General features: G+C 41.8%; 1 protein-coding gene across 2 annotated transcripts in view; it reads right to left on the bottom strand.

Annotated features, from left to right (window-relative positions):
* Nucleotides 1–136: 136 nt before the first annotated feature.
* nup54 (nucleoporin 54) overlaps nt 137–15,401 on the bottom strand; it is a 57,596-nt gene continuing 42,331 nt past the window's right edge. The window contains exons 11-14 of one of the 2 annotated variants that reach the window (XM_080190801.1): nt 10,744–10,851; nt 2,727–2,846; nt 2,172–2,282; nt 137–1,462 (exon numbers count right to left, since the gene is read on the bottom strand). In XM_080190801.1, coding sequence (XP_080046927.1) covers nt 1,334–1,462; nt 2,172–2,282; nt 2,727–2,846; nt 10,744–10,851 — 468 coding nt within the window. In that variant the 3' untranslated portion in view covers nt 137–1,333. The remainder of the gene's footprint in view (nt 1,463–2,171; nt 2,283–2,726; nt 2,847–10,743; nt 10,852–15,401) is intronic. The other variant, XM_080190811.1, reaches the window with a different exon arrangement.

Genomic DNA, 15,401 nt, shown 5'->3' with positions numbered 1-15,401 from the left:
ACTGGAGGAAGTTGGGGAAACTGGGGGGGTGTCAAGGAAATGTCAATCAAATTATAGAACTGTTTGTGGCTGAACAAGGTCTGACTTAAATTATGAAATTAATATTCAAAGAATCAGAAGCAAATGATTATTAAAGCAAATTGTGTATTTAGAATTTATTTCCTCTTTGCACAATTATTACAAACATATAAACACACAAAGTAGTTCTTCAATCGTCTGGCCAAAGGCCCACTTCAGCATTAAGGTATTGTATTGATGTATATTTCAAAAGTGACAATAATCAGGTACAAAGGATATTAGGGAAATAATTTGTAAACATGACTGCCACTAACCGGAACTCCCTGCTGGATAACAAAAAAATTAGCTGCACACTTTGAGTTGCAGAAATATCATGAATAAGCTCCTTAAAAAAAACTGTCAACCCCCAAGAACAAAGTTAATCTGTGATGCTCCTTGTCACAAGACTATAAATATACGTGTATGCATTTAAAAAAAGAAATAAACTGGGTTTGTATATCCAGCCCTCGTTTCTCTGGCCTAGTATTAATTGTTTATCAATTCACCATTCCAGTCTCCAGGGCTCTTATTAGATCCAATAAAGTACACTTCAAATTTTCCACATTCATGACAAATCAAGGTCAGATTTAAGCTCTAGAAACTGTTCAGAGTACTCAGAACAGTGAAACACACTTGTCCAAGTTAAGCAAAATTCCAAGTGTGTGCTTCTTTCAAAACATAAACAAACGCCAATTTGTTCCTGACTTAGTCAGTACCAACATAGCCATTCCTGTTCAATGCAAGTCTGATTATTAGCAGCATTTTAAAAAAAATCTGTCCCAACCTATTGCATAGAACAGGAAAATCAACATATTTACACATTTTTAAAAAATAGTGAAGGAGGTGTGAATCCAGAAATTACTATTTGCAATATTAGCGGATAAACAGGTCAAAGCCTACCTTAAAATAGCAGACTGAAGAAAATCTCATCATTGTAAACATTCATCCCATAGTTTGCACATAGTAGTTTCTAAGCTATGCCTTTTGACACGCTAAACGGAGTGAGTTGTCAATCACTTATCTCTATTGTAAAGTTTTGTAACTGGCTGGCTGTTCTTACGGTAAATATTTCGAATCCCCAAGGCTACAGATGTTTGAGGTGACTGCAGCATTTAATGATGAATGGCAACAACATTTCTTTCTCCACCCGACACCAAAGTTCTTGTTTGAAAAATGGAGATATGATATCTTTTGTGCAGGTGGGATGAACGAAAAAAGGGGTTTGGACAAAGAGAAAAATATCCTTCTTATCTATAGTGACATTAAAGAAAAGCCATCAACTGAAAAGGTCACGGCGAATATGAACACTCTCATTAAGACCCTGCTCAATTAGCTTCACATCCTCCAGATCTTCCTTCAGGACACTGATCAAATGGCTCAGCCCTTCCTGCTGCAACTTCAGGTGCTAGGGAGAGAAATGAGCTACATTAGCACGTGTTTAAAAAAAAGTGTGGGTATTTCTAAGCACAATTAGTTTTGAAAGTCACAAAAACAGAAAATGCTGGAAAATTTCAGCAGGTCTGACAGCATCTGTGGAAAGAGAGCTAACGTTTCGATTTTGGATGACCCTTCATCAGAGCTGAAGTTTTGAAGGTCGGTAAAAAGTCTGACAACACCAGGTTTTAGTCCAACCGATTTATTTGATAATAGACTCAAGCTTTCGGGTTAGTCCCTTCGTCAGGTGAATGGAGAGTTCTGGCCTCAGACAGAGCATATAAAGCACAGACAGTTTAGAGACTAAATCGGTTGGACTAAAACCTGGTGTTGTCAGACTTTTTACTGTGTTTACGCCAGTCCAACGCCGGCATACCCACGTTTTGAAGGTCAGCAGGTTATTGTATAAGTTTTGACAAGAGTTAATAGAATGATAGAAAGCAAATTAAAATGTGAAAATGTTCAATACTGTCTGGTTAACCCAAACTGCTACTTTTGATGCAACACTGCTTAAAATTTTAGTATTACTTTAAAAAACTGCAAGAAATTTAAAGGTTTAAGCTTCTGTTGTGCCAAAATTTAATCTTCACAACAATCAATCATTAACATTCAAACTTCAGTATATTTTCTGTCCATGGAACATATTCCGGCTAATTGGGAAACATTTGTAGCTCAGATACCTGTTTGATTTCTCCCAAGAGATCCCCATCAACACTGTATCTCTCCTCTGATCTGACGGCTCCGACATGGTTTTGCATTCTTATCTGAGACATCAGTTCGTTCAGACGGCCCTGCACATAAACATCATTACTGCGACTTACTGACTTTTCCATTTACATTACTTAGCAACCTCACTAATCCAATTACGCTAATTGCAAACTGTTCTGGCTACTGACATCATGGTGGCGCAAATGGATAGCACTGCTGCCTCACAGCTCCAGGGACCCGGGTTCGATTCCCAGCTTGAGTCACTGTCTGTGTGGAGTCTGCACGTTTATCCCAGGTCTGCATGGGTTTCCTCCGGGTACTCCAGTTTCCTCCCACAATCCAAAAGACGTGCTGGTTAGCTACATTGGCCGTGCTAAATTCTCCCTCAGTGTACCTGACAGGTGCCAGAGTGTGGCAACTTGGGAATTTTCACAGTAACTTCATTGCAATGTTAATGTAAGCCTACTTGTGACACTATTAAATAAACAAACTTAAACACTGAATCCCCAGGAGTCATTATTTTGTACCTTAAACTGGGTTGGTGCATTTAGTTCACTCTGGATAGTATCTAACTGAACACGAAGCTGTTCTTCTTCTGCTTGAATTGCGTAACCAGCTTTCCTCTGGATCTCTTGTTTTATTAACACCTAGAGGACAGAAAATAACACAGGAACTTGAGTATTGATTACCCCTTGCACGTCGCACATGTAAATCTCCTTCCAACCACAATCTACAAGAACACTCCTAGAACTACAGAGGTTTATAGTACAGGAACAAACACTCAGGCTACCACAACTGTGCTAGTTCTTTACAAGACCAATTTAAAATCTCTATTTTAAGTTACTCCACTTGTTTATTGGGAATGTTTATAAACTTTTATTTTCCTATTCCCCATAATCAGTATCTTTGAAATCTGGCACTCTTTCAAAGATGGACAGGAGTGTGCTCCCAAGGTTTTGGCCAATATTTAACCCTCAGTTATTATCTTTCGTTAAAATAAAACCCCACAGATTACTGGCCATTATCACATTACTGTTTGTGGGAGCTTGCTGTGTGCAAATTGGCTATCTTGTTTCCTACACTGCAAAAGCAACTATACTTCATGAAATATTTTGTTGATTGTAAAAAGAAATCATAGAGTCGTAGAATGGTTACAGCACAGAAGCAGCCATTCAGCCCATTGCACATGTGCTGGGTCTCTGCAAAAAGTGCTTTGGGATATCCTAGAGTCATGAAGGCTTTATATAAAAACACAAGTTCTTCTGTATGCCCAATTTTCTCTTAAAAGATGGAATGATGTCTGTCTCAATATTTACATGCATCAAAATTCTGCTGTGTAAAGACATTTCTCACAATATCCTTCTGAGTAACAATTTTAACTCACTGATCATACATAAGCAGCAAAAATATTCTTTACCTATTAATTCTATCAAAATACTTCATGGTTTCAAAAATACAGAATAAATCTCAGGCTTCGGTGTCAGTAAAAAATAGTCCCGTCTCCCTGTGATTAGCACTGCTGCCTCAGCACCAGTAGTCTGGGTTGGATTTCTGGTTTGGGTCACAGCCTGTGTGGCGTCTGCACATTTTCCCCACGTATGCGCGGATTTCCTCCAGGTGCTCCAGTTTCCTCCCACAGTCCGAAAGACTTACTGGTAAGGTGCGCTGGCCATGCTAAATTCTCCCTCAATGTACCCAAACAGTGACTAGGGGATTTTCACAGTAACTTCACTGCAGCGTTAATGTAAGCCTACTGGTGACACTAATAAATAAACTGCAAACTTTTTTTCTACTTAGATAGCACATTTAACATAATGACACATCTCAAGATAAGGGGAGGCAATGGTGTAGTGATAATCTCACTGGACTAGTAATAAAGCGGTCCAAGATATTGTTCTGGGTACATGGACTCAAATTCCACCACAGCAGCTGGTAAAACTGAAAATCGATAACTAAAATCTGGAATAAAAAAAAGCTAGTCTTATGATGATGACAAAACCATGTTGGTTGTTGTAAAAATGCATCTGGTTCACTAATGTCCTTTTCTGCTGTTCATACCTGGGTTTAAATCTACATGTGGCTTTGGATCCACAGCAATGTGATTGACTCTTAACTCCTCTCTGAAATGCCCAGTAAGCCATTTAGTTGCTTGACCCAGCCTCGTCAGCTATGCCACATCCTCCATACTAATATGTGGTAACTTGTACCAAAATTAGGAGAACTGTCAAAGACACACTCATAGGATCATACCACACCCCGCTCCCCCCCCATACAATGTCCTGGATAAGCCATCAAAACCAGCCCTGGTTAGGTCCTGTTCCAGAGTAGAGGTGGCAGACAGCACTGTAGCGTACAACCAGAAGAGAATTGCTCTGAAAATCCGCAGCATTGATTCCGGACCTCATGAAGCCTCATGATATCAGGTCAAATATGGGCAAGGAAATCTCCTGCTATTTATCACCTCAGCTGATGAATCTGTGAATGGTGGTGGACAATTAAATGATAGTCTGAAGCAGGTGGCTCCAGAAACATTCCTATCATCAATGATGGGGAGCCCAGAACAGTAGTGCAAAAGATAAAGCGGAGGTATTTACAGCGCTCTTCAGCTAGCAGTGCCAGGTGGATGATCCATCTCAGCTTCCTCCAGAGATCCTCAGCATCACAGATGTCAGTCTTCAGCCATTTCGACTGGCTCCACGTGATACCAAGAAACAGCTGAAAGCACTACATACTGCAAAGATAAGGGCCTTGACAATATTCTGGCAGTAGTATTGAAGACTTGAGCTCCAGAACTAGCCATGCCCCTAGCCAATCTGTTCCAGGACAGCTACAACACTGACATACGCCCAACAATGTGGAAACTTGCCCAGTTTGTCTCATCTACAAAAGGCAGGACAAATCCAACACAGCCAAGTACTGTCCCATCAGTCTACTCTCACTCATCAGCAATCCGAAGGAAGATGTTATGAACAATGGTACCAACTGGCACTTGCTCAGCAAGAACCTGCTCACTGATACTCAATTTGGGTTCAGCCAGGGCAACTTAGCTCAGACCTTTGTTCAATCTTGGCTCATACATGGACAAAAGAGCTGAACTAAGATGCGAGAGTGACTGCACTCAACATCAAGGCAGCATTTAAACGCGTGGCATTAAGAATCCCTAACAAAACAGAAGACACTAGGAATCAGGGGAAAACTCTCCACAGGTTGGAGCACAAAAGTGATCACTGAAGATCAATCATCTCATTCCCAGGACAGCACTGTATGAGTTCCTCAGGATAGTATCAGAGGCACAACCATCTTCTGATATTCATCAATGAGTTTCCCTCCGTCATAATGTCAAAAAGAGGATGCTCGGTGTTGATTGCACAATGTTCAGCACCATTCCTGACTCCTCAGAAACTGAAACAGTTTGTGTCCATATGCAGCAAGACCTGAACAATATTTAGGCTTGAGCTGTAGTCTTGAACCCAGCTGATGTTATCTGCAAGGGTGTCCCAACTTGGAAACACTGGTTTTTGGTGTGAGTGTAATTCTGTTTACAGAAATGGTGAGACGAGTCATGTGGTAATCAACCTGGTCATAGTATGAAAACTATTTACTACAATAAAGACACAGATTCACAAACAGGACTATAATGATCCAAGATAGTTATGTATAGGAACTACTAAACACAACCTTACAGTTTGTGTAATTAACCTTTTTAATCCATAGTATATTTAACAGACCTGAACTCTTTCAGGACGTCCCTCTTCCAAAACAATATCCACTTCAATAGACCAGCTTGTGGTTATCACACAGTCCATGACTGAGGAGTTATTCTAGCAATCATCTCTTCAGCAAAGGTATGGTTTTAACTGCCTCCTGTTTCTTGTCTGCCAACTAGAACAGGCTTCCAGGCTGCTAGGTGAAATCTGCTTCACTGCTTTCCTGAGCGTTGTAAAAAGTCTGACAACACCAGGTTTTAGTCCAACCAATTTATTTGATAGTAAACTCACAAGCTTTCGGTTGGACTAAAACCCGGTGTTGTCAGACTTTTTACTGTGTTTACCCCAGTCCAACGCTGGCATATCCACATCATTCCTGAGTGTTGGCAGTTATATTATTTCTCCCTTTCATTGCTCTCTCTGTGTATTTGCTATCTGTCCCCTCAGCTTCTGTGGCTCTAATAATTGATATGTGTCTCTCCCCTTGATGGTTCAATCATTTAGCTAAGGTGTCTCCTATTAGCATGGCAATGTATTTTTCTGGTCTGTCTGCGGCCTGTTAATCTCATTATTAGGAGACTCATCCTGTGAAATGTCTTTTGAAATGCTGGTGGTTTCTACCCATTAGTTTTGTTACATTCTACGTATTGCTTGTTACTAGGCACATTCATGGCACTTAAGTGCGACAAGTAACATTCACTCCACATGAATACCAGGCAATGAACAACAAGACAGGATCTTCCCTCAACATTCAATGGCATTCTCATCGCTTAATCCTCCACTATCAACAGCCTGGTGATTACAATTGACCAGAAACTGAACTGGACTAGCCATATAACAAGAGGAGGTCAGAGGTTAGGAATTCTGAGGAGAGCAACTGACTCCCTGACTTCCCAAAGTCTGCCCACCATCTACAAGGCACAGTTCAGGAGTGTGATGGAATATTCTCTATTTCCCTGAAGCAGTGCAGCTCCAGCTACACTCAAAAAATTCATTAATGTCTAAAACAAGGCAGCCCGCTTGATGGACACTCTATCCATCACCCATACACCATTGTTCCCTCAGTATCCCTGCATCAAAATCCTGGAACTCCCTCTCAAACAGAACTGTGGACGTAGCTACTCCATAACTTACTTCACTTAGTCAGCTAGTTGCAACCCTCTCTCTAATCAAAGCCTCTTTCTATGTTTTTTTCTCCTTAACTGGAACCTCTCTTACCTGGGACACCTGTCTAACATTGCAGCCGCGCACTCAATTCCCTGGGTTTTCATGCCTTTTTCCTACTTTCACAGGCCTGAGAGACTCAACATGAAAATATAGAGCTCTGCAAACACAGAAGGCCCAAGGTTTGTCAGAATTTGGAGTTCCTCACTCTCAACATTATGATAAATTTAGGTTTAATTACATATTGTAGAGGGTAGCATCAAGATAAGAAATAGGAGGAGGGAAGGTGTAAGGATGGATTTTGGGAACAAGCGAGGGATTGGTTTGAAAGCTCAAAGCAAAGTCACAGCAAAAGATTCTCTGGTTATAACTTGATTGATAGGAATTGAACAAGACAAAACCAGTCCCACGAAGGAGAATCATTGGTGGTGGTGGTGGCAATGCTGGTGGTGAGGGGTGGTATTTCAAATGCTGCTGACTGGTTGTGTCATTTGTGATTACAATATTGGTTGTTTGAGTGCTGCAGGGAACAAAACCAGGCTGAAGTGACAGTAAGGAGAGAGCTGTGGGGAATAGTTGTTTTTCAGACTAGAGGAAAATATACTTCCAGTATGGCTGAACTACTTCAGAACATCATAGAATAGTATCGCACGTAGTATAATATCGCAATTTGACGTAATGGAGCAGAAGAAAGGTAAGTATAGTGAAAGGACAGGAAGAGAAAATCAAAGTAAACAGCTAAGGAAATGGCGCTGTAGCTTCATAGGGCCAAGGACCTGGGTTCGATTCTAGGCTTGGGTCACTGAATATGAGGAGATTGCACATTCTGCTCGTGTCTGCATGGGTTTCCTCCAGGTGCTCTAGTTTCCTCCCACAGTCCAAAGATATACAGGCTAGGTTAATTGGCCATATTAAAATTGCCCTCTAGTGTTCTGGGATGTGTAGGTTAGAGGATTAGCAGGTAAATATGTGAGGATACAGGGGTGGGGCCTAGGTGGGATTGTGGTCGCTGCAGACTCAGTGGGCTAAATGGCCTCGTTCTGCGCTATAGGGTTTCTATGATTCTATATGGATTGCTGAGGTTTGAAAACGTAACTCACCTTCTCAAGGGCAATTAGGAATAAGTAGTAAATGCTGGCCAGTAATACCAGTAATGTCCACATACCATAAACAAAGTAAAAAAGCTGCTTCACAATGGCCTTAATTTTTAATTCTTCATTGACGAAACTAAGCTTTACTTTTTATGGTTTTGATATCATTTCAATAAAACTGGACCCAATAGCTTAATTGTGGCTTAGACATTGGCTTGCATAAATAATCATTACTGCTTTGCTCTTGTACTCTATGTCCTGTATACAAAATCCCAAATGTTATTAGTGTTTTGTGAATGGTTTTATCTACCTGTATTCACACCTTCAAGGAATGATGTATTGAATCCACATTTCTCAGTGATAATCCACATCATTCTGCACATTTCCTTTGAGTGTTTCTTTCCCAAAGTACACAATGCCACACCTCTCTATAGTAAACTGTTACTACCCATTCCCTTTATCCATTTACATACTCCTATAGCCCCTTACACTGTTTGCAAAACCTTTGTATCACTTTGTTCAAGTCCAAATCATTAATATACAATTTAGATCAGTACTGACCTTGGAATTCCACACTTCTTCAATCTGAGCAACACTGATTAATATTACTCTGGTTTATGTCTATTAACCAACTTTCTAACTTTTACGTCACAAAGCAATATTTTTGTTCCAAAAATGAGATTCTGCAAAATTAAATTCTGAATACAAATCTGCTAAAATATCAAGTAAAATTAAAAATTATTTGCACAAAGATAGAAAAACAGTCATCTAAAATGAATTATTGAATAAAACAGGGTACAAACTCGATTAAAATTTTAACTGCTATTGTAACATTATGGTACAAAGCTGTAGTGGCACAAAGTTATCAATGGTAAAGATAGGAAGCATCCGTCAGAAATAAAAATAGAAAAATTTGAAAACAGAGATTATGCCAGATCTGCTGCAAAAAGGAGTTCTGATGACAGATTAGACACCTGAACTGTCTTAACCTGTCTATGCTCTTTAACATCACTGACTGACTGCTACGTGTTTTCAGAACATCTCTTATTTTGCCATATCTCAGAATCTTGATCTGAATTCAATCTTTTGCTTGCATTTACAGCCAGACTTCATATGTCTGCAAACTGCTGGCCTGGGCAGCACAATCCAGAGCAGCATTGCTCAAGAGTTGAAGTGCTGGTCTGTGGAGAGCTCACCCTGCCTATACAGCAAACTGATGCCCCTCACCTCTCAAGCTTGAAGGCAGTGCCGAGAAAAGAGCAGGGGCTAAGTGTGACGGAAGGGCTATAATTAACAACTCAATAACAAGGCTCTCCAGACTTGGAAAGCATTACATAAAATAGGATTTAATCCAGTTATAAGATACTTAACGGGATAGGCAAAGCAAACCTGAAACAATACATCCTCCTGTAAATCAGGGCAACAAAACAAGATGACACGTGACCAGATTGTGAGGGGAAAATCCAGGGCAGATGTGGAAAGGTATTGCTTTTCAAAACGTGTGATCAACAGCAGTGACAGACTATCAAGAAGACTGGCTGAAGCTAAGGCATTGGACAAATTTATTGAAGTAAATGTTGTGACTGAAAGACAGTAGGGCTTAAGACTCTGGAAAATGAGATCAAATGAGCCAAAGTAAACACGTCTATCCCATGAAACTAAATAATGAGGATTCTTTAGAGGATCTGTAGCAGCCAGATGCCCAGTTACTCAGAATAGAATCATAAAATCCCAACATTGCAGAAGGAGGCCATTCAGCCCATCAGGTCTGCACCAACTCTCCGACGGAGCATCTTATCCAGGTCTTATTCCCGTAACTCCACATGTTTACCTCACTAATCCCCCTAACTTACACATCTTGGGACACTAAGGCGCAATTTAGCATGGCCAATCCACCTAACTTGCCAATCTTTGGAGCGTGGGAGGAAACCCGATCACCTGGAGGAAACCCACGCAGATACAGGGAGAATGTGCAAACTCCACACTGACAGTCACCCAAGGCCAGGATTGAACCTGGGTCCCTAGTGCTGAGAGACAGCAGCACTAACTGCTGTGCCATCCAAGTTGGGAAATGTTTGGGAGGAGGGAACAATGAAATCACAAGATTAAGCACACAGGGATGAGGGTTACATGGTGGCTCAGATATTGTTATTTCACTTTAGGCACTGGTGTTCAAGTCCAAGGAGAATTATGAGATGGAAAAAAAAATTCAATGCAGTTGGTTTCCAGGGACTATGAACAAAGTCAGTCTGGGTAAACTTCACTTTTGTTCCCAAAGGGCATTCATCCATTACATAAAATTCCTCACCATTCAGCATCAACTGTGAACCTACTTTACTCAGAGGTGATGATGACTGGTGTGGGAAATAGTGGAAATGCACATCATGAGTGTGATTAGGCATTTGGAATGGGATACCACACAACACAAACATAGCAGTTCTGCTCTGAAACATCTCATCCAAGACAATTCCTTACTTGACGTCGCAGAACAAAAGCTATAATGTCGATAAAATGCACATTTTTGAGGAAATTAAAAATGTTTTAAATTGGGCTACAAATTACAAGTAAATACACTAAATTACCTGCAAGACTTTATGAGCTTGATCCATCAGTTTTCTCTTGTACTGAGCTATCTTTGCTACAGTTGTGGCCTGGTTCTTCTGCAGTTCATTCACATCCTCAGATATAATCTGTGTTTGAGGTTAGAGAAAACACACCAGATGATTGCTTATCTGAATTTGTGAATGTGTTAAAGATAGCAGTATTACAGGTATGAAATTCAGCAGATTGTCATTACAATGGGAGGCTTTCCCTCGTGATGAAAATCCCAGAAATTCTGAATCCCTGCCCCCAAACACAGCATTTGCTATTTTCACCAGCGTGGGACTCAGATTGGGCTGGGCTTTGTGCATGTATACTTCACAGAGGCAGCTGGCCATTGAAGAGGAATTTTTGTCAGCCAAGTCTGTGAAAGCTAGAGTGTGCAGATTAGACCACATAAGAGCTGACTGGAATTAGGTGAATTCATTTGGATAGTCAAGTTACCCCTTTGGAAAGGTACATAAGAACATAAGAAATAGGAGCAGGAGTAGGCCATCCAGCCCTTCGAGCCTGCCCCGCCATTCAATAAGATCATGGCTGATCTGTCGTGGCTCAGTTCCACATTCCCGCCCTCTCCCCATAACCCTTAATCCCCTACCCTTTTGTAAATGGCGCCAGGACAACTTTGAGAGAAGTAAGGCACTCTTTCAAATTGTTAAAAGTAAATGTAATTGTGCATAAAAAGTGCATAAACTTCTTGGAACTGTAAGCTGTCAAGGATCTGTCAAAGAATACAAGGTAAATTGGCATGGAGAGGGTAAGGGCAAAGGATGGCGAGTGTGGACATGAATTGGCTTAGGGGTTATTATGGTGGATTTGGAGTTATGGGAGTTTGAGGAGGGCATGTAGGTAGGTAGAGGAGCTCAAGTTTGCATTGGTGATGTGAGGGGCCATGAGGTGGCATGGGGAGTGTGTGGGGGTTGAAGTGAAGTGCTGGAGGAATTTTTAAATAGAAGTGTTGGAGCACAGGGATAGGCCTTCTGCCCAGCTCACCTCCGCATCTGGCAGTCTCCGAACCGTTCTGGGGGCGGGAGTACAGCAGGCTGCCTTTCAATCCAGCACCCTCCCAGAACAAAATCCCAACTGCAGGACGCCAGTTTTAAAGGTTGGGTTTGTAGAAGTGGGAATTTTCCTGTCTGAGAACACAAGTTGGGAGCTAAAATCTGGGCCTTAAACTTTACATCGGTCGCATTTGAGTGATGGCATAAACAAAAATCAAGATCTTGCAGGACAGGAGCAAATTTATCCGCTATTCAAAAACTGCTGAGTGAAAGATGTACATTTAGTTCCAGTCTGGATTTTATATAAGCAGATCGATTCCTGGACTTTCTCAGAAGACTAAGGAAATTTGGCATGTCAGCTATGATTGAATGGCAGAGCAGACTCAATGGGCTGAGTGGTCTAATTCTGCTCCTACGTCTTACGGTCAGCTATGACTCTCACCAACTTTTACAGATGCATAATAGAAAGCATTCTTTCTGGTTATATCACAGGTTTGATTTGATTTATTATTGTCACATGTATTAACATACAGTGAAAAGTATTATTTCTTGCATGCTATACAAAACATACAGTTCATACAGAAGGAAACGAGAGAGTGCAGATATGTATTGGAATTAGGTGGATTCATTTGGATAGTCAAGTTACCCCTTTGGAAAGGTACGGTACCCTTTTGTATATGGCCCCAGGACAACTTTGAGAGAAGTAAGGCACTCTTTCAAATTGTTAAAAGTAAATGTAATTGTGCATAAACTTGTTGGAACTATAAGCTGTCAAGGATCTGTCAAAGAATACAAAGTAAGTTGGCACGGAGAGGGTAAGGGCAAAGGATGGTGAGTGTGGACATGAATTGGCTTAGGGGTTATAATGGTGGATTTGGAGTTATGGGAGTACTGTTACAGTCATAGCCAGGGTGTAGAGAAAGATCAGTTTAATGCGAGGTAAGTCCATTCAAAAGTCTGACGGCAGCAGGGAAGAAGCTGTTCGAATCTATTGGTACATGACCTCAGAGTTTTGTATCTTTCTCCCGATGGAAGAAGGTAGAAGAGAGAACGTCCGGGTCCTTAATTATGCTGACTGCTTTGCCGAGGCAGCGGAAAGTGCAGGTAGAGTCAATGGGTGGGAGGCTGGTTGCATGATGGATTGGGCTACGTTCACGACCTGTTGTAGTTCCTTGCAGTCTTGGGCAGAGCAGGAGCTATACCAAGCTATGATGCAACCAAAAAGAATGCTTTCTATGGTTCATTTGTAAAAAAGGTGGAGAGAGTTGTAGCTGACATGTCAAATTTCATAGAATCATAAAATACAAGAACCCTACAGTGCAGAAAGAGGCCCTACGGCCCATCGAGTCTGCATCGAACACAATCCCACGAAGGCCGTACCCCCATATCCCTACATATTTTACCCATTAATCCCTCTAACTTCCGCTACCCTGGATACTAAGGGGCAATTTCGTAGCATGGCCAATCAACCTAACCTGCACATCTTTGGACTGTGGGAGGAAACCAGAGTACCCAGAGGAAACCCACGCAGACACGAGGAGAATGTGCAAACTCCACACAATGACCCGAACCGAGAATCAAACCCAGGCTCCTGGAGCTGTGAAGCAGCAGTGCTAACCACTGTGCTACTGTGCTGCCCTTAGCCTTCTGAGAAAGTAGAGGCACTGGTAGGCTTTCTTAACTATACATATTAGCATGGGGGGGCTGGGGGGGGGGTGTGCTCGACCCTTTCTACTTCATACCACCAAGAGGGGCATGTGCTCTTTTATGCTTGCTGAAGTCAATGACAATCTCCTTCGTTTTGCTGACATTGAGGAGAGATTATTGTTGCCACATTACTTCACCAGATTCTTTATCTCATTCCTGTTCTCTGTCTTGTCATTGTTTGTTTGAGATCCAACCCACTATGGTGGTGTCACAAGCAAACTTGAAAAATCAAATTGGAGGGGAATTTGGCCATAAAGTCATAGGTGTACAAAAGGAATATAGTAGGGGGCTGAGAACTCAGCTTTCTGGGGCACCGGTGTTGAGGATGATCTTGGAGGAGGTGTTTTGCCTATCCTTACTGATTGTGGCCTGTGAGTTAGGAAGTTTTGGAACGAGTCGCAGAGGGAGGTGTCAAGGCCCAGGCCATGGAGTTTGGAGATGAGTTTTGTGGGAATGATAGTGTTTGAAGACTGAGCTAGAGTCAATAAATAGGAGTATGACATAGATGTCCTTGCAATCTAGCAGTTCCAGGATTGAGTGCAGGGCCAAGGAAATGGCATCTGTTGTGGACCTGTTGTGGCGGTAGGCAAACTGTAGTGGATCCAGGTAGTTCAAGAGGCTGGAATTGATTCATGACATGACTAACCTTTCGAAGCACTTCTTAATGATGGCTATCAGAGCTACCAGTTAGTCATTAAGGCACGCTGCTTGGTTTCTCTTTAGGTACTGGGAAGATGGTCATTTTCTTGAAAACAGATAGGGACCTTAGATTGTTGTAAAGAGAGGTTGAAGATGTCCGAATACCCCTGCCAGCTGATCCTTGCAGGATCTGAGTGCACATCGGGGTACCCCATCCGGGCCAGTCACTTTCTGTGGGTTTACCTTTGAGAAGGCTGCTCTGACATCTGCAATGGTAACCCTAGATACAGGTTCATCCAGGGCTTCCAGGGTAGAGGGCATGCTCTCGCTGATCTCTTGCTGAAAACAGGTGTAGAATGTATTGAGTTTATCAGGGAGAAGTGCGTTGCAGCCAGCGATTTTACATGCCTTCATCTTGCAACCTCTTAGCTCTTGCAGATTTTGCCATAGTCGGTGGGAGTCGGTGTCGCTAGCTTGGTACTGTTTTTTGGCATCTTTGATGGATCTCCTTCGATTGTATCTGGCTTTCTTGTATAGGTCAGTGTCGCCTGACTTGAACGCCTCAGACCTGGACTTCAGCAAGCAGTGGATATCCCTGTTCATCCATGGTTTTCAGATGGGGAACACACGGATTTGCTTCTTTGGCACACAGACTTCTACACATTTACTAATGAAGTCAGTTACTGTAGTGGTGTACTTATTCAAGCTGGTCGCAGAGTTTTTAAATACTGACCAGTCCACTGATTCCAAGCAGTCCCGTAGGAGATCATCCTATTCCTCAGACCAACATTGCACAACTTTTTGATGGATTCTCCAGGCTTAAGTTCTTGTTTGTAAGCCAGGAGCAGGAGTACAGCCTTGTGGTCTGATTTACCAAAGTGTACGGCTTCTGCTCTGCCCAAGAGAGCAAGAAACGACTAAAGTTTGTGAATGTAGCCCAGTCCATCATGCAAACTAGACTCCATGCAACCTGGACATTCTCTCTTCCACCTTCTTTCATCTGGGAAAACATACAAAAGTCTGAGATCATGTACCAACTGATTCAAGAACGGCTTCTTCCCTGCTGCCATCAGACCTTTGAATGGACTTACCTTGCATTAAGTTGATCTTTCTCTAAACCCAGCTACGACTATATTTTGCACTCTCTCGTTTCCTTCTCTATGAACAGTATGTTTTGCCTGTTTGCGCGCAAGAAACAATACTTTTCACTGTATGATAATACACAAGAATAATAAATCAAATCAAATCCTGCAGTGCCACCAACTGGCATTTCAATGAGTTGTGCCTCCCCA

Source organism: Carcharhinus amblyrhynchos, chromosome 1 (assembly GCF_965287045.1).
Source record: "Carcharhinus amblyrhynchos chromosome 1, sCarAmb.v2.hapA, whole genome shotgun sequence".
In the NCBI taxonomy this organism is placed as follows: Eukaryota; Metazoa; Chordata; class Chondrichthyes; order Carcharhiniformes; family Carcharhinidae; genus Carcharhinus; species Carcharhinus amblyrhynchos.
The sequence above is the reverse complement of the archived record's forward strand: the minus strand, read 5'-3'. Positions and strand labels throughout refer to the sequence as shown.